General features: G+C 43.1%; 1 protein-coding gene across 2 annotated transcripts; it reads right to left on the bottom strand.

Moving 5' to 3' along the window:
• Positions 1-1,529: 1,529 nt before the first annotated feature.
• Positions 1,530-16,404, bottom strand: LOC136533986 (probable RNA-dependent RNA polymerase 4). Of its 2 annotated transcripts, XM_066526495.1 has the most exons (8): positions 16,014-16,404; positions 15,028-15,349; positions 14,375-14,504; positions 12,017-12,104; positions 11,795-11,938; positions 9,451-9,522; positions 9,277-9,348; positions 1,530-2,018 (listed from the first exon to the last, which is right to left on the bottom strand). In XM_066526495.1, the coding sequence occupies exons 1-4, from the start codon at positions 16,258-16,260 to the stop codon at positions 12,069-12,071; spliced, it is 735 nt and encodes a 244-aa protein (XP_066382592.1). In that variant the 5' UTR covers positions 16,261-16,404; the 3' UTR covers positions 1,530-2,018; positions 9,277-9,348; positions 9,451-9,522; positions 11,795-11,938; positions 12,017-12,068. The 2 variants fall into 2 exon arrangements, with proteins under 2 accessions (XP_066382592.1, XP_066382593.1); XM_066526496.1 differs by lacking the exon at positions 9,451-9,522.
• Between the last annotated feature and the right edge of the window lie 2,020 nt (positions 16,405-18,424).

The following is an 18,424-nucleotide window of genomic DNA, read 5'->3' as shown; positions in this document are numbered from 1 at the left end:
CCGGTGTAATAGCTCCGGGCCATTGTACCCACTTCGCCTTCCACCAGCACTTTCCTTTGCCGCTCAGGGCTCCTCTCCACTATGGCATCGACGTCTTGGGCATCCTGGTCACAAGGCCTTGTCAAAGCTCGCGTCTAGTGTTTCATTCCCTATTCAAGATTGTTCCGATTTATGTCATGCTTGTCAGCTAGGGCGTCATGTTCGTCTGCCCTTTCATGTGTCCACCTCTCGTGCATCTAGCAAGTTTGATATTATTCATTGTGATTTATGGACCTCTCCAGTTGTCAGCATTTCTGGTTATAAATACTATTTGGTCATTCTTGATGATTGCACTCACTATTTGTGGACATTTCCTTTACGACTTAAATCTGACACTTTCAGCACGCTTGCTCAATTCATCGCCCACGCCTCCACTCAATTTGGCGCCCGCGTCAAAGCCGTACAGTGCGACAACGGGAAAGAGTTTGACAACTCCAGCACCCGGCACTTCTTCCTCACCCAGGGCATCCACCTTCGCATGTCCTGCCCTTACACCTCGTCTCAAAACGGTAAAGTTGAACGCATTATTCGCTCTATAAATAATGTTGTTCGCTCCCTGCTCTTTCAGGCGTCCATGCCTCCCTCCTACTGGGTGGAGGCTCTCTCCACGGCGACTGTTCTCCTAAACATATTGCCCACCAAGAGAGTTCTCCACACCTCATCTTGCCTTGTTTGGCAAGCCACCCACATATGATCATCTACGAGTCTTCGGTTGCAAATGTTATCCCAACATGTCCGCCACTGCCATTCACAAGCTTGCCCCTAGGTCTGTCCTGTGCGTCTTCCTAGGCTATTCAGCTCATCATAAAGGGTACCGCTGCCTTGACCTATCATCCAATAGAATCATCATCTCCTGGCACATCATCTTCGCTGAAACGGCCTTCCCTTTCGCTGAGCGTCATGGTCCTAGTACTCCAGCAGACCTCGAGTTTCTTGCCGATGACACTACTGATGCTGTGCCCGCTCCTATTGGACCGTCACACACCAGGGCGCTAGGAGGGGTTGAAGTGGTTTTATGGTTTCTAACCAGCAATAGACCAAACTGTAGACAAAATAGATGATTTCAGCCTTGAAACCAGCTAAACTGCTAAAACTAACTCGGCTGGTCTGGTCTGGATTGGTGAAAGGCTGAACGGTTTTAGCCCAGCCCATGAACAGGCCCACACTAGGTGATCAGAAATATTTTCAAACACTAGCAAGCCACACACCACACTTATCGATGTCATTGACATGGAGGTCCCAGCCTCCTAGTAGCTGAAATGGCCAAAGGGCGCCTAGTCCAAGCGGTTAGGTGGCTCGGCGACACTCCTCAGATCCTGAGTTCGACTCCCCATGGGAGCGAATTTCAGGCTGTGGTTAAAAAAATCCCCTCGCCCGCCCCCAGGTGCCAAAGCGCAGTTTGGCCCCGGCCCGGTTCTCACAGGGTTACGGTACCACTGCGTCAAGCTGGGGGTGGGGGTTCGGGGGTTTTCTCGATCTGTGTGAGACGATCTTCTTCTTAAAAGAAAAACCCCGGGGGCCGTCATACCCCCCGCAGGTCGAGTTTTTTTTTAGTAGCTCAATCTTGCCACAATTGTAGGTTGTGGCTGCAAACCAAACAGGTGGCTGAACTGGTCAAACTTGCCAAACCATAGCCATGGCAAAGTGTGGCAAGTAATGGCTCAAAACCAATAACCTACTCCAATGGCTATCCCAAACTGTGCCATATATAAAGTAACTGTTTGAAAGTATCTTGATAAACAATCTACGCAGTCCCTACTAGAGTTCAACTTAATGCAGCCAAAAAATACAATTGCTAAAAATTAGAAGCATGCATGTAGAAAAGCAGACCTTTAAGTGCATCGTTAATAACATGACAAATACTATGGATTCCATCTGATGCATTTAGTAGCAACTTCATAAAATACTCTGCTGGAACACCTCCATAATGAAGTAGCGCAATTAGGAACCACGATGTCAATGCCCTCTTCGGTCGATTACTGAGGAAAAAACACAGTACCAAATCTTTAAAATGGAATGAGGATACAACAACAGTAAAACGAAAGGACCAAATCTTTGTCAAACAAATAAGTAATACCATTGAGAAAAAGAGAAAATGACTAAGAAACCCTGGTTACAAAAATAAGTAGCCAATATCCAGCCCTCAACTATCATCTCGATAACATTTCATTCTTACAAACTTAATGTGGACAACTAAACCAGGACTAATATATCCCCCATATCTTAGTTTCCCTCTATCTATAACTATATAGTGAGTTGGTGTTTTATTATCATAGTGGACCTTTGAAAAAACAAAATTTGTATTGACTATGTTGTCTCAACATAGCAGGTCCCAAGCCCTAGTAAAGGAGGAGGGTTGTGATAGGCGTGACGAGCCAACATTAAATCTATCCATTCTAATGAAGATGAAACCCGAAAGAAAACCGTTGGGGCGTAACCCTCTTAGCAACGCGCCATATCGGAACCCGGGTATGGTGTTAAATGGGCAAGGACCGGGTCGGCACCCCCTTGGTGACGTGCCGTGTCGCGATCTGGGCATGGTGTCAAGTGAGCAAGGATCAGGTCGTCGCTTCCTTAGTGGCGCGCTACATCGACGCCCGGGTGTAGTGAAAAATGAGCAATGGTCTTCACATCTGAGTCGATGGATGCGAAGGGTAAGAAAGCTAGTCGAACCAACTAGGATCCGTTTAGGTAGTTGGAATGTAGGATCGCTTAGAGGTAAGTTAAGAGAATTAGTTGATACCGCGATTAGGAGACGTGTAAATATATTATGCGTTCAAGAGACTAAATGAAAGGATCAGAAGGCGAAGGAGGTGGACAATACATGTTTTAAGCTTTGGTACACAGGGGCGGACACGAATAGAAATGGAGTAGGAGTTTTGATTGATAAGAGTCTCAAGAATGGTGTGGTGGGAGTGAGAAGGCTAAGATTATCTTAGTCAAGCTTGTCGTTGGTGATATGGTCTTGAACGTAATTAGTGCGTATGCCCAACAAGTAGGTCTCGACGAGAGTGCTAAGAGACGGTCCTGGGAAGACTTAGATGGCCTGATTAGAGTTGTACCTAGTAGTGAGAAGCTTTTCATAGGAAGAGATCTTAATAGGCATGTAGATACTACAAGCGCAGGTTTCGAGGCGGTTCATGGAGGTTTTGGGTATGGTAGTAGGAATCAGGAGGGGGAGGAAGTTTTGGACTTCGCGGTAGCTTCTGACCTGATGATAGCCAACACTTTTTTTAGAAAGAGAGAATCTCATCTAGTGACCTTCAGTAGCGGACAACATTCTAGCCAGATTGACTTTGTCCTCGCAAGAAGAAAGGACAAACGAATATGTTTGGGTTGCAAGGTGATACCAGGAGAGTGTTGTTTCTCAACATAAGCTTTTGGTGGCAGACTTTTATTTTCAGGTGCGTAGCCGTAGGTATAAACAAGCTAAGATTGAAAGAAAAAGTGGTGGAAACTAAAAGGGGAGACGTCAGAGGTATTCAGGGAAAGGGTTATCAAAGAGGGCTCTTGAAAGAAAGAAGAGGACATAAACAATGTGGGAGAAGATGGCAACCAACATTCGAAAGGTGGCCTCAGAGGTGTGTGGAGTAACCAAAGGAAGTGGAGACGAGGCTAAAGATACTTGGTAGAGGAACAAGGAAGTCCAAAGGGCTATTAAGGAGAAAAAAGAATGCTATAGACGCTTGTACCATGACAGGAATGTGGACAACATAGAGAAATACAAGATGACAAAGAAGACTGCAAAGCGAGCTGTAAGTGTTACAAAGGGTAGAGCGTACGAGGACCTTTACCAACATTTGAGTACAAAAGAAGGAGAGAAAGACATTTATAGGATGGCTAGGGTTCGGCAGCCCAGCCCCAGCCAAACGGTTGGACAAAAAGCGACGCCAAGCACTGCGTGCCACTCCCTCCCTCTTTTCCCCTTCGCTTTGCGCGGCTAGGGTTCCGCCGCAGTCTCGCCGCTCGTCCGCGTCTCTGCGCGCGAGTCTCGCCGTCGACAGCCTCGGTGACATTGAGCTCCGCCTTCCTCTCTGAACCCACCTCCATCGACATCGACCGCCTCCAGCAAGGTACCCCCCGGATCCCACGCCGCCGCAGTCTCACCCGGCCGGATCTGAGCCCCACGGCCTCGTCTTGTAGGTTTCCCCCGCGCCCCACCCCCCATCACCGCCATGACCCGGTCGACGGCAGCTCCTTCCAGGTGTTTTCGATCCGCCCACTGAGAAGGTTCGTATTTCAGATCTATGTTGAACATAACTTTGTTGATTATACATAACTTATTGTTGACGTGTTCCGTCCTGTGTTGCCTCCGAATTGTGCAGGATGACGAAGTTGGTGTAGTCCTAATTTGGTGATCAGTGTTGTAGTACGTTCCTGTACAATTTCAAACAAGACAAGACTCTATTAATTGGTGTTCTAGGTTCAGCTCGGCCTGCAGAAGGTTAGTAATTCATGCGTCCTTTAGTACACTACTTATTGCCAGTTTGTGTTCTTGGATCCTGAGAACACTGGTTGTCTTGTATACATGCATCACAAGAGCTCGATAGTAAATATCCTGCATTGTACGATGCTAGTTGGCTTTGCAATCATCTTTCCTATTGTAATAGTCTGGCCTCTTGTCCTCCCTGTGCTTAAGAAAAGGCGTTGTTTCCTTTTATTTGAGCTATCTTTGAAATATGCTACCATTAGTGGTGAGTTTGGCTTACTCTCCTCTCTAATTGTTATATTTGTTTTAACTTAGCTGTTGTAATTGCTTTCTTGAGTTTGTACCCCATTTGTATTTTGATAACGTCCTATTTCTATGTGTATATCTGTTGGCGGCTACAAATTTGAGTTCATATGTCCTTGTTGCCTAGTTTACAAATAATAATCTTGTATGGTTTATAATGTTCATATGCACTACTTGGTAAACGGTTTTAAGAGTACTATCGCCTGTTGTTCATGCATTATGTTTTGTTGAACCTAAACATTATGCTCTATGTTTACGCTACAGAGAATTCAGGGACGTTTCATCCGCTGGTGCTCAACGCTGCCCACACTGGCAGCGTCGTCGACTTCGCCGTGCTCTCCACCTGCAGCCAGGCAGTACAACTCCGTTCAAAACGCAGCAAGCGTTTTGGAAAGGCAAGTTCCCTTTTCCTTCGCCCAATCCCTTCTTTGCGTAATGTTAGGAACATCTTTTTTTCCATTTCCATAGCATCCATGTACATAATACATCGGAATGTCGAACATTACATCAAATGAACCGTGATCGTGCTAGCTGGGATGACAGAACCTGCTCATTGTTTCTTGAGCTAATCACTCGGCAGAAAAACCTATGTCACTGGGGCAACAATGCCCCAACCCCTATCGGGTGGACAAATGTCCATCGTGCCTATAACGAGGCCACAAGGCTCAGGTACAACAAGAAACAGCTCCAGAACAAGTACAACGAGCTAAAAAGGACGTATTTCAATTGGCGCGACGGTCAGATCCATACTGGGCTAGGCCGTGACCCGCATACTGGAGAGGTGACAGTTGACCCCGGTTGGTATGTCGTAGGCACCGGGGTACTAACTACACCCTTTTCGTTGACTCTTTTTTAGCATTTAGGTTCGCACTAACTGACTACAAACATGGCCATCCCTGGATCACGTGCAGGAAAGTAGCCAAACCACTCGTGAGAGGTTCAGACGTCCACAATGTTGTGAGCAACTGATCTTGGTTTTGGGACGCACCCCACGTGACAGGGGCGAGTTAGTATCTGCAGGGGACATCAACCTGACCGTACACCCAGTAGTGCAAGCCCTCAGACTCCTCAAGCCTTGTCCGACGAGCCCGTACAGCCACGTAGTGTTGGTCAGTCCTCCAAGAGAGTCACTAGGGACCATTCCATTAACGGTCCTTACAGTATGAAGAGTAGCAGGACTCCAACCCTTGATGACTGCCTTGATGACCTGAGCGACATTATCAGGGATATTAGGGCGCATAAGGCCCGTCAAGCCACTGATGCCGAGGAGATGGCCCAAGTCAATCAGATTCTGAAGCAAGATGGTTACAGCGAGAGTGATGTAGTCTTTGCCCAAGCCCTTAATCTTTGCAACAAGCTCCGTCGTCGGGCTTTTTTTGATTTGGAAACAAAAGAGGGCCGACTGAACTGGGTGAATGTCTCGTGCGACTTCGTTTTCTCCAAGTCCAACTGATCAGCAGCACACTTCCTCCTGTGGCTTCTTTAGTTGTTTTAGTTTTCCAGCATGAGCATGTTGAGTTGTTTATGTACCTTGTCAGCGTTATGTTCTTTTTGTTCGTTGTAATAAAGACCGTTGTCGAGAACTATGTTCACTTGGATGTGTGGCGTACTGTGAGCATTCTAGTTTAAGCGCCATCTGCATTCAATTTGATGTCAATTTCTGATTTGAGCATGTTTAGCAAACTTTGGCAGCAGGAGATGGTGGGTCCCAGAAATTACGTTAATTGACTGGTCGTGCCTGCACGTGTATTGGGGTAATTGAAAGTGATTCCTTTTTATTATTACTGGCATGATACCTTGGCTGCATGACTTTCTTACATAGAAATAATTCTGCAAGTTCAAATGTCTTGTGATCCTTTGCTCTCGGATCTTGCATCAGTGCTGGTCAAAAATTAAGCAATGGTTTTGTACTGTTTTGTAGAAACTCCAGGACATCACTTATGAGCATATGTTTGTTTGCCAATATATGCTGTCACATCTTATTGGTTTGTGCCCATTTCTATCTTGCAGCATGAGCAGCAATGAGGAGTCGTCCCATAGCGACACTTCCAGTGAAGGTCCGGGCATGGTGAACTTGGCGAAGGCAGCTGTTGTGCTGAGAAGGTTGAAAGGTCTGCTGGCGCAGCAAAGTCCTATGGTAAATCCTCCTTGTCCCATACCCAAGCTCACCGGCGCGCAATGGATGAAACTTACTCTTGATGACCCAACAAAATGCATAGACAATTTACGTATGTCCCGTGATGCCTTCATGCATTTGCATAACATAGTGCTTCCGTTTGGGCTACCATCTACAGACAAGTGTAATTCCGTTGAAGCTTTAGGCATGTATGTCTAGACTTGTGCCCACTAGTTGTCTCCGGCTCCGATCGTGATAATTGTGAGGGATTCTTAACCTTTCCTCGGTGGAGAGCCAAAAGGTACTCTAGTGGATTGCTCGTGGCTTGTGTGATCCTCATCTTGTGTTGGTTGTGCAGCACCCTATTGAGGGTTTGACGTGTGATGTCAATTAGCGCGTGAACCTCAAAGTGAGTGAATCGCCACAACGAGGAGTAGCTTGCCGGCTAGCAAGTGAACCTCGGTAAAAAATCATTGTGTTTATCATTTGATTCAGAGGTGATTGGTCTTCATTGATACTCATTCTTGTGATTGATTGGCTCCTTCCTCGACAAGACGGTACAAACAAATTGCCCACTCTCTTTACTTTACCGCAAACTAGTTGTCAAGCTCTTTAGTATAGCTAGTTGTGAGAGCTTGTTAGTTTGGTTAGTGTGGCTCTTTAGTTAGCCTTTAAGAGCAAGCTAACTTAGTGTAGTGACATAGTTATTGTGTGGATAGAAACTACATAAACTAGAATTGTGGTAGGTGGCTTGCATTTTTAGTAGGCTAGCGCAACACTCGCTTTGCCTCATAATTATCTAACCGGTTTGTTAAGTATTGTTATAGAAATTTTTAAATAGACTATTCACCCCCCCTCTAGCCATTAGGACCTTTCAAGTGGTATCAGAGCCAAGATCACCGTGATTTGAGGCTTAACAACATTCGGTATAAAAATAGCTCAAATCAACAACACCAAGAAGCCACCCTAATTTGATGGGTCAAATTATTCCTATTGGAAGGCTAAGATGACAACATATATTAAGTCAATCAATAGAAAGGTTTGGAAGGTGGTAGAAACCAAGATTGAGATAGAAGATGAAGACGCTCCCACCACCGCCGAAGAGAAAATTCATAGAAGCCATTGGTAAATTGAGTGCGTACACGCTGCTTTTAAGATTCTGCCTCCTGTTCCTGCACCCTTGATCCTGCCTTATACTGGAAGCTCTTTTGGTGACTGAGAACTATGCAATGTCAGATTAACAGATTTTACTGTGATTTCTCTAATTGCATATGTGTATTCTTGTTCTTAGTGTACTTGGTATGATTTTAACAAAAAAAACGGTAACTTTGGTATATCTAACTTGAATTTGTACCTGTCTCTTATTTTGGTAAGGATATGTAACTTCAGCATATACCATTATGAAACTGCAAAGATAGAACTCGTGTCCATTGAGAACTTGTATTTAAACTTGTTTGATATCTTCATATTGCTATTTGAGTAACTGACCTACAGGAGGCTGGAGGCCAAAAAGCAATAGTTGAGGAGCAAGCTGAGGATGCAGCCTTCATCAGGGAGGAACTTGATCATCGAGAAACGTGAATCTTAATGAATTTGATTGTTCGTTTTACTTTTTTATAAATTTTATCCTATTTTTTATTTTACCGTAGCGTTAGCACGGACAATATACTAGTACAATTAGAATAAAAGTCCAGAATTAGAAGTGGCTAAATCCTTGCCAACACATGTTTCTATAGTTTGCAGGCCCCATTTATGTATTAAAAGAAGATGGCATTTACTTTATATACCTAAATCTTTTTTTCTATGTAAAAGCACAAGCACTAGCGAAAATCTAGTATCCTTTAGTTGCTACTCCCTCCATTCCAAATTGTAGGACGTTTTAGCTTTTCTAGATACATAGCTTAAGCTATGCACTTAGACATACACTATGCCTACAAAAGCAACGTATCTTGAAAAGCCAAAACGTCTTATAATTTGAAACGAAGGGACTACTAAATTGCAAGAACAATTTTATATAAAAAACAAAATAAGCACACAAAAAGTAGAGAGAAGGAAACATATAAACTACTCTAAACGTTGCTTGTAGCTTAGTAAAATAAACCAGGGTATCTTTTTTTAAAACCCTAATCATAACAAAACACGCAGTTCAAACGAATCACGACAAATATAATCTTGTCATTAGGAACATGTCAATTAAATATTATATCTCGATATAAATATATTACTATTTCAAAAATTCAAATGTTGCTCATAAAATGCTTGTTTAGAATTCCAACTGAAAAAAAAAGATAATATGACCTCAATATCTCATCCATCTAATTAGAAATGGTGAATAAAATAATCAAAGACAAGATTGCAAATTGAAGGATACAACATTGTAGACACATACCCGTCTATCAACAAGAAATGTTCCCTTTACAACACATCCACTGGAAAACATATGGGACTGCATCAGAAGGGGCTAGATCAAAAGAAAGAATTGAAGGTCAGTAGCCAATATTCACACACAAGATCATGCCACAAAGCTCTAAATTAAAGATTGCACTAGTCTCAGGACACCGACAATGTGAGTTGGACACCCCCTTGAATTGGCAAGTCTTATCAATGTGTCATTTTCATCCAAATCCATATTATCCTGAGCAAATCAACATATTGTAAATAAAGAAGTCCAATTAAGAGGAAAATGTACATATTTTACCTATGTCTGCTACTAAACCGTACTTTTAAAAAGGGAAAAGTTTAAGTGCAGGTGTGCAACCAAATAAGGTAATGTATTTGGGTACACACAACAAAATACGAATCATTTAGCAAGATTAATGAGCACATAACCATACATAATGTAACATTCAAACCATACAACTACTTTTCTTATTGTATAAAATAGCTTTGGGCCTCTGAAGCTGACACAAAAAGGTTTTGGCAGATAATTAAACATCCTACTTACTAGAAACATGAGGCAACACTGCCCTTGTCAATTCCTAAAATTTACCATGAGATAACAATGAATTCGTTCACATTTAATAGAACAGAAAAAAAAAAACCACAACTATGACCAACTGAAACTATTATGACCATAATTTAGATGGCCTTGAACACAAGTAGAGCGGCCATGCCGGTGAACGCGGCCAGACTAAAAGGTCTTAGATAGAGGAGAATAGGAGATTCTATGAACCTTGGTATATTTCTTGTGTGATGAGAAGATATACAAGCATTAATAGTAATAAGTACTCCCTCTGTTCCAAACTGTAAGTCATTTTGGCTTTTTCTACATACATAATTTTTTTTAGAAAAAGCAGCAGAGTGGTGCTTCATTGTATTAGAGAAGAAAATAGTCCCCATACAGCCCACTCATCTCATACGGGGACCAAATGTGAGAAGTGGTTTTAGCAGCAAAACAAAGGACTTGAGACAAATGCAACATGGCCTGACCAAAGCTACAAAGAAAACAAGATTCTACCACCAAGCTTTAAACCCTGCAGCTTCTTTGTTCCTAGGCACCAGAGACTGTTTATCTTTGAACTCCCTCAAAATCAGTGTAACCGAAGGTGCAGCAGCACCCTCGAAGGCACATGCCTTCCTATGCTTCAGATAATCCAAGCGCCCAGAATTATTAGATAATTCACTCCCCTCCTGTGTTCTTTCTCCACCCTTTTCAGTGTCTTGCGCCACCAGTTGGCAAAGTTACACTCATTCTGCCTAGGAACAAATCCAGCTAGTCCAATTGGAGCAAACAATCTGAACCAAGCTTCTCTTGCCACTACACACATTGTTAGTATTAGAGGGCACGGTTAGATCCAGACCCAAACGGATCTACTAACCGAAGAACACGGAAGCATAACCACCAAAGAAGAAAACGAGAATGACACCGAGGTACGATGTTTTTTAACGAGGTTTGGCGATGTGCCTACAACCTCGGGGGATGACTAAGGGCGTTCCTCCCCATAAAACAACAGCTACACCGGCATCCGAGCGCTCCCGCGACCTTGCCGCCACCCAAATTAGACGCCAAGTCGTCTCATGGTTACTACACGGGTTGTCTCATATTTATGGCCCCCTAGGATACAGAGTCCGCCTCCAACTCTATCCTAGCCCCTAATACAACTCAAGTCCAACACATATCTAACCGTTAGGAGGGGTTGTATCGTCTCATCTTCTTGATCACAAAGGAGGCACTTATCTGAATGAGAAAGCCCCCTCTTAGCAAGCATGTCCGCTTTCCAGCATCTATTGCGGATTGCCAACCAAAAAAAAAATGTGCCTAGGTTCAAAGGTCACTAATCCATAGAAGTAAGCTTTGTACGCAGACTTGGAAGAAAAAAATATGTATCTAGAAAACCCAAAACAAGTTACAATTTGGAATGGAAGGAGTAATTCACAGGATAGGAGATTATGATGGAAAATGTTGCCAGGAAACAAAATAAGTGTTTTTCTTGAATACAGAGGAGAGCTGTGTATCATCTCATTTAAGAAGGAAAAAAGCAAGTACAAGAAGACATCGCACATATCTCACACAAACACAAACACACACACACACACACAAGTATTTGCAAACAGAACTGACTTCCTCAAATAACCTGAATGGAGGAAGCATTAATTTCAGATGCTACTTCCATCAAGAATAAGATAAATTCTACTGTCTGTATTGATACAAAAAAAAACTAGAAGATAAGAAACTTTTCATTTTGACTGACAATCCATTTTTACCTTTGACATGCATATGCGATGTAGCTAAAATTTAAAGTTTTACACCTATGGCTTCTCTACAGAACAATCTTTACCAAAAAAGCTAAATGCTTTACTGTCGCACTCTCTGAAGGTAACCAGTAACTGCAATACCACAATTCACATTTTGTATGACAATTAATGGAAACACATAGTGAGTGCAAAGTAATGGGAGGTGCACAAACTTGAAGTTCAAATGGTTTTGAAGCTTTCCCCCTGAAGACACCCGTAGGACATTTCATAGCCAAATCCTCAGATATAAAACCAGTGCCAGTGGTATGGATCAAAGGCTTCCCTTCAGCATTGAGAACAATGTTTCCATATTCATCCTGAAATGTCTCATTACCATAATAACATTATACGTCAACAAAATGCGATCACAAACATGATGGGAGGAAGTGATTTACCTTGCAAGGTACATCTTCAATCATTGTAATATTAACATTGGATAGGTCAACATCAAGCTTGATACTTCTTGACAATATCAAAGCAAAGCTGCAAATAGAATATTACAATATTAGCTTTGTGTGTAGGAGAGAGATAAAATGAACAAAGACATGTATCATGTATTGGCAACTAATAGTTCCTTTGTACATGAGATAAAAGTTGCAGAGGGCTCTAACATTCCAAGAGAAGTAACAGTGGAACATGGAGGACGATAGTAAATCACATATAAGAGGCTTCTTTGTCTCAGTGGCACAAAAACTTGACTTATCAAGAAAACCTTACTCTAATAGATTATCACAATTACAGTGCATTTGGTTTGTATCATGGAACCATTCCCTTATATACACTGCTGTTTGGTTTACGTAGCAGAATCACATCATCCATCACGGAGTTGTTCTGTATTTCTCAAACCAAACGAGCTGTTAAATACCAGGGCCAGGCTGATACATCCTTTGTTAGATATTTGATACTTTTGACATTTCCAATATTTCTGCCTCGCCCATCACAGTTTATCCCCAACACACCCTTAGTTTCAACAAATGCTCTGGCTTAATGCAGAGCATCTTGCGCCTTAATGCGAACGAAAAGCTTAGATGTCGTCAGCTTATTCAGCACAGCTAGCACAATTATTTAAGTAAAAGAGTATATTTGGCAGTTAGTTGATAGGACTAGATGCCCTACCGGTGTTTTACTGCGTAGGTTATAGGGGTGGAAGAGAGGAGGACGTGGTCTGTACTCTCGACGCCGGCGAGGGGCCGTGGCGGCGAGAACGCGGCGGCTGCTGCTGCAGCCCTAGAATTCCCGTGGTGCTACAGTAGCGGCGGCACTGTTCACGCGAGCCACAGCCGGAGGTGGCTAGGGTTAGGAAATCCCGGCTCCCTTCAGGAAGCCAGAAACAATTCTTGTTTCTGCTTGACTATAACTGATACAGGGTTCTCTTTTTATAGAGATGACTGACTTGACCCCTAAGGAAATATCCTAACCGAATCAATCTAACATATCTCTTTCCTAACAAACCAAACCAATCTAATCTTCACGCGCTACAGTACCCCCCCCGTGCTACAGTACCTCGCGGCCCCTGGGCCGGCTCCGCTTGCCATAGCATGGGCCTACGCCTTGTATAATGGGTGCCGGTCATAACATTAGTATTGTAATTTGGTATCGCCATATGTATTCGGGGAGGCAACTTGCACACAAGCCTCTGTACTCTATATATACTGCCCAAGAGGCTCAATGCAATCAGACGCATTATAAACAATCCTTCCTGCTCTCATGGTGTCATGAGTTTCGGTTTCGCTCCTGAACCCTAATGCTTCCGCCGCCGCGTGGCCCAAGGGAGATTGATCTCTACCTGGGGAAGCGCCCTCGTAGGAAGGTTTTGGCCATCTAGTTAATCCACTGCCACAGCGTCCATCTTACTGCAGCAACAGATCAAAGGAGTGCTTAACATGGGTGCTGCCGAACTACTCGCCGTGGGCAGCATCTGGCCACCATGAAGCTCATTGTCGTCCTCGAGCCACCCAGGACCACATCCATCATCACGATCCATCACAATGGCGCACCATGCTGCACAAGGTTCTTTCAACATGCTTCTGTGTTTTCCTCTTTTTTCCGATCAGAGATCGAGAATTGCATCACCCAATCTACCAATCCCTTGAAGTTCAATCGACTATTCTCCTAGGGACGAGGTTGTCGTTGCGTGCCCTCCCAGGAAGCAATGACAATGCTCGAGGTCAAGCCATCTTCCCGGTCACCGTCTATCCATGATGGCGACACCCATGCTGCCGGTCCTCATCACACTGGCTCTTCAATCCAAGTCCATGACAACCGCCACCATCACCAGGACATCGCCACCAATATCGCTACTGGATGACATGTGAGCACTCGTTGATATGTTGGAGCAGCCACGTCTACCGTCACCATTCAATCATCTCATTGTCCTGCCAGTGACATCAATGCGACGTCGCTACGGGGGTTGTTGTACCACATCTAGATTATCGATTAATAAAAAAGAAAAGGAAAAGATAAAACAACAAAAGTTATCAATTCATGATCATATTCGTATAAATGGTTGTGAATATGCTATGAGTCAGATTTGGTAGACTAGGTCAGCAGTCCATTTGCTTCTATAACTACAAGCATAAACAGCTATTTACCAAACACCAAATCAACACCAATGATTTGCCGTAAATATAAGAAAGAACAACCAAATTTCATGACTTGTCCATAAAGCCGAGAAGCAGGTAGCAGCATAATATGAGATGCCACAAAGCCACAAGAAAACTATGACCACATGCATAAGTTCAAAATGATATAACCTTTACTCTATCTGATGCAGCCACATATTTGTGACCGAATTTGTGCCATATTTCTGACTCGAAATGAGGCATGGACAGAAACTTCAAGGACCTAATATCTTCTTCATTTAGCACATCTTCTATCTTGTTGCTGTATGAAAAGACAAGAAATTAGCTGATACAAAATAAATATAAGATGAACATGCTTTTTGAAGTAAGCAATAGATATTCTATAAATGAAACCATATGGGACAATACTATTTTGCAAGATACTTGCATTATTATGTTACGGCTAGGAGGTGCTGGACCAAGACTCCTTAGGTGGTAGTCGTGGTCTGTCTCAGGGTGAGGCTTGAAGCCTCTGCGCCCTATGGTGGAAGAGGGATTAGAGAGAGGTAGAGGGTTAGGAGAAGATTATTTCATTTCTTATCCTCCTGATTATGATCACCTGATTAATAAAGACACATACAAGCAAGTGCTAATCTCTCTCAATTTGTCCTAATTCTCATGATATTATCCTTCATGGGCTGATTGCTAATCAGCTGGCTGCTTACCTTTCCTGTTTCTACACTGACAAGGCTTTCCCACAGATTTATATTAACAGGCTCCATTAGATATATTGCCGCTACATGCGTAAATTTGAAGCAGTTCACCCTACAAAAACGGAAACTTACCATCCAAGGTAGCCAAAGATCATAAAAACCTTTGAAAACTCCAGTTGTCCAAGTGCTAACATTTGAGGGCTTGCATTTAGAGAACCAGCACTTGCATTTTGAGAACCACTAGAGGCCTTCTGAGGTTTTCCCACCTCAAGATTCAATGGTGTCGCAGCCAGAAACCTTCCTGAGGGGGCAGTTTGCTCAAGACGCACATAAATTGTTTGCGCCGGATTGTTCAGCACCCAAGAAGGAACACTCGCAGCCTGGTTAAAGATCCCAACAGTTGATTGGCAGGCGCCGCATCCCATAAGCTGTTTGCCATCAGATGACGATCCTTCTGCTTTGTTAAGATAAGATATCATAAATACGAAACACAGTGTTATGAATGAAAGAGCATCATAAATAAACTAGATATAGCATTTGATTAAGCTTAAACAAAAGATTCATAAAAATCTGATTGATGTAGGTGTACACAAAAAAACAAAAACGTATGGACAAAAAACTAAATTTCCAGTATTAATCTTTTCAACTCACTTTTCTACTGAACAATGCCAGCTTCCAGAAGTTCTATCGAACAATCTTGACAACCAGCAAACTAATGAAAACCCCATGAAGGAACACAACATGGCCAAAAAGGGAGCAAGAACCAAAACTCCAAAAGCATCTCTGAAACATGTACAGTACCCAGAACCACCAACATAAATACTCCTTTTTCGGTATAATCTTTTAAACTTACGTTCCTAAGTACGCCATAATGACGGCTTCTGCAAGTTGAATCTGAACAACCAGCAAATTAATAAAGACCGCATGAGAAAAGCAACATCGCCAAAGAGGGGCCAGAATCACATCCCCTGAAACGTGTGTTCAGTACTAGGAGCCATTAAAAAAGACACATACACAAATATGTCTCCAAAACGTTAGGCAAGAAAATGCCGTTCATACTCGACGTACTGCATTCCCCTTTGGTCGCTAAAGAGACACAGAGCAAAAAAAGAAACGACCTGCCACCGCGCGCACGATAGCTGATGCGAGGGTCTCGCTGTCCGCCGTCCGCCCCGACGGCCCCCGGCGACCCCGCGCCGCGACCCGGCGCAGCGCCCGAACCGCCGCTCCCGCGTCGACGCTGGCCAGCGCCGCGCGCGCCGCTGGTGAGCCGGGGTACGGCTCCGCCCCCCACGCGGCGCACAGCCCCTCCAGCTCCGCCTCCACCGCGTCCGGGAGCACCCCGCCCGGCTGCGGGACAAGCATCGCGCCGCAGGATGCCGCTGCCCGTACCCGCGAAGAGGAGGAAGAGGAAGAGAGAGACAGAGAGTGTAGCGGAGGAATGGAGGAGATTGTCGCAACCAAGGAGGCAAGGACGACGCAGCGGCGTGGGACTGAGGCAGTAGTGAAAGAGGGACCGTCGGACCGACACATTTGCATCATAGCCCAACGAGTTCTACGTAGGCCCCGTTTGATACCGCTCCCGGCAGCTCCGGCTCCGGCTGACACACCTACAACGAATACTGTAGCTGTACTGTAGCATCGGAGCTATTTTCTCTCCTCGCCTTTTCTCCTCACTGTAACGCTGTTACTGTTCACTCGGATTTCTTGCTTCTCCTGACACGCTACATTGCATGAACGGTATGGGAGCCGAAGCACTACGGAGCGGTACCAAAACGGGGACGTAGTTACAACTGGGTCAGTCACGGACGAACAGTGGCTCTGTGCCTGGCTCTTTTAGTAATACACATATTATTGTGAAGGGTTTTTTTATCAAAATGCAAATGGTTGCCTATTTGCCATGCCAACCCCAGCAGTAGCGGGACGTGGCTTGTGTATGATGAGAGAAGGAACGCCAGTATGGGCCGAGGCGCGGTGCAGAGGCAGAGCCCCAGAGCTCCTGCACGCTTGTCATCCTACGGATGGGAGTCGACGGGAAATCTGTCAACATGGCAGAGACTCAAGGACAGGCTTGTCATCCTACGGACGAGGGTCCAGGAGTCACGGGCAAGACTTGTCACCTCAAATATTGCGTCAAAGGCTCCGTTCGCTTGTCTTAAAGTTTAGCATGTTCAGATTGTTTTTTTAATCAAAATAGTGTTTTTCTCTTATAACAATTTAGTCAGAACAGTATTTTTCAGCCAGTTTCAGCCAAAGTTCAGACCAACGAACGGGGCCAAAGTAGGCATAGTATTGCCTAGATGCTTTTAGAATTTCAACAATATAAATTCATTGCAGAAACGTTTTAAAATTTAGGTTTTTTTAAGAAACGTTTAGAATTAGAATTATTTTATAAATTTGTTTGGCTAGTGAACTATATTCTAATTTATAGTAATATTGCCTGGATTCTTTTAGAATTTCCACAATATAAATCCATTGCAGAAACGTTTTAAAATTTAGGTTTTTTAAGAAACGTTTAGAATTAGAATTATTTTATAAATTTGTTTGGCTAGTGAACTATATTCTAATTTATAGTAATATGCATGTCATATAAATAAAAGTATGTTTCAAAAATTCTAGATTCAAGGAACAATATAAATATGACCTATTTTACTTATTGCACTAAAAACTATAATTGAAACAATACAATTAGTAGCTTAGAAGGAAAGAAGAGAATCATTGCAAAACTAGGATATAGCCGTTTCGAGAGCTAGTGAAGAAAACGAGAATCGTTTCAAGGAGAAACAGTGCTTTTGTTCCAAGTGTGTTTGGAACAGATTTGGATGATTTTGACCGGAAACTGAATCGTTTCAAGTATGCAAACAAACCCTTACTCTTTTTCGTCAAAAAAAGTATCATTCTTATTTCTCAAAAGAATAAATATTTTTTAGCATTAATCAAATATATATAGATAATATTAATAATATTCATAGTGCATACTAAATATTACTAAATTAACCTTTTAATACATTTATATAATAAACTTACTTGAAGATACAAATGTTGTTATTATGTTCTATAAATATGTTTGACTAGCACAAAACTCTATACGACACTCTTCTTAGGCGAAGGGAGTAGAAGCTAGTGGGGGCTCCATTAAAGCACTCAAATTAAAAGATTGTGAGGTACTCCAAAGATTGATTGGTTGTAAGATGCTATAGTGCTCATTGCCATAGGAGATTGGTGAAGTGCAACTCTAATGAAATCACGGCTTTGAAGAGCATCTTACGATCGAACTGGCCTGGAAATCAAGCCCTCAAGTGGAGAAAGCAACCTTGTGGGGTTGAGACTTGATAGAGAGTGGCAATTCTTTAGCTTACCTCATTGTGAATGTAGGTGACCGGCAAGTCACCAAACCTCTACCATAAATCTCTTTGTCTCTATTATGTCATATTAATTACTCTACACTTGTTCTTTACTTTGTGTTATTAATTTCACAGTGAAGAGATATTAGAACTTTTCTTGCTCTCTAGTGTTGTGTAGTACATGC

The sequence above is a fragment of the Miscanthus floridulus genome, unplaced genomic scaffold (genome assembly GCF_019320115.1).
Source record: "Miscanthus floridulus cultivar M001 unplaced genomic scaffold, ASM1932011v1 os_1394_1_2, whole genome shotgun sequence".
NCBI classification, from domain to species: domain Eukaryota; kingdom Viridiplantae; phylum Streptophyta; class Magnoliopsida; order Poales; family Poaceae; genus Miscanthus; species Miscanthus floridulus.
The sequence above is the reverse complement of the archived record's forward strand: the minus strand, read 5'-3'. Positions and strand labels throughout refer to the sequence as shown.

Coding starts and splice junctions, on each gene's coding strand:
- LOC136533986 (XM_066526495.1), bottom strand. CDS start 16,260: ATGCTTGTCCCGCAGCCGGGCGGGGTGCTCCCGGACGCGGTGGAGGCG. Junction 15,350..16,013: donor TATCGTGCGCGCGGTGGCAG/GTCGTTTCTTTT, acceptor TTAACAAAGCAG/AAGGATCGTCATCTGATGGC. Junction 12,105..14,374: donor CTGCATCAGATAGAGTAAAG/GTTATATCATTT, acceptor TTCTATTTGCAG/CTTTGCTTTGATATTGTCAA.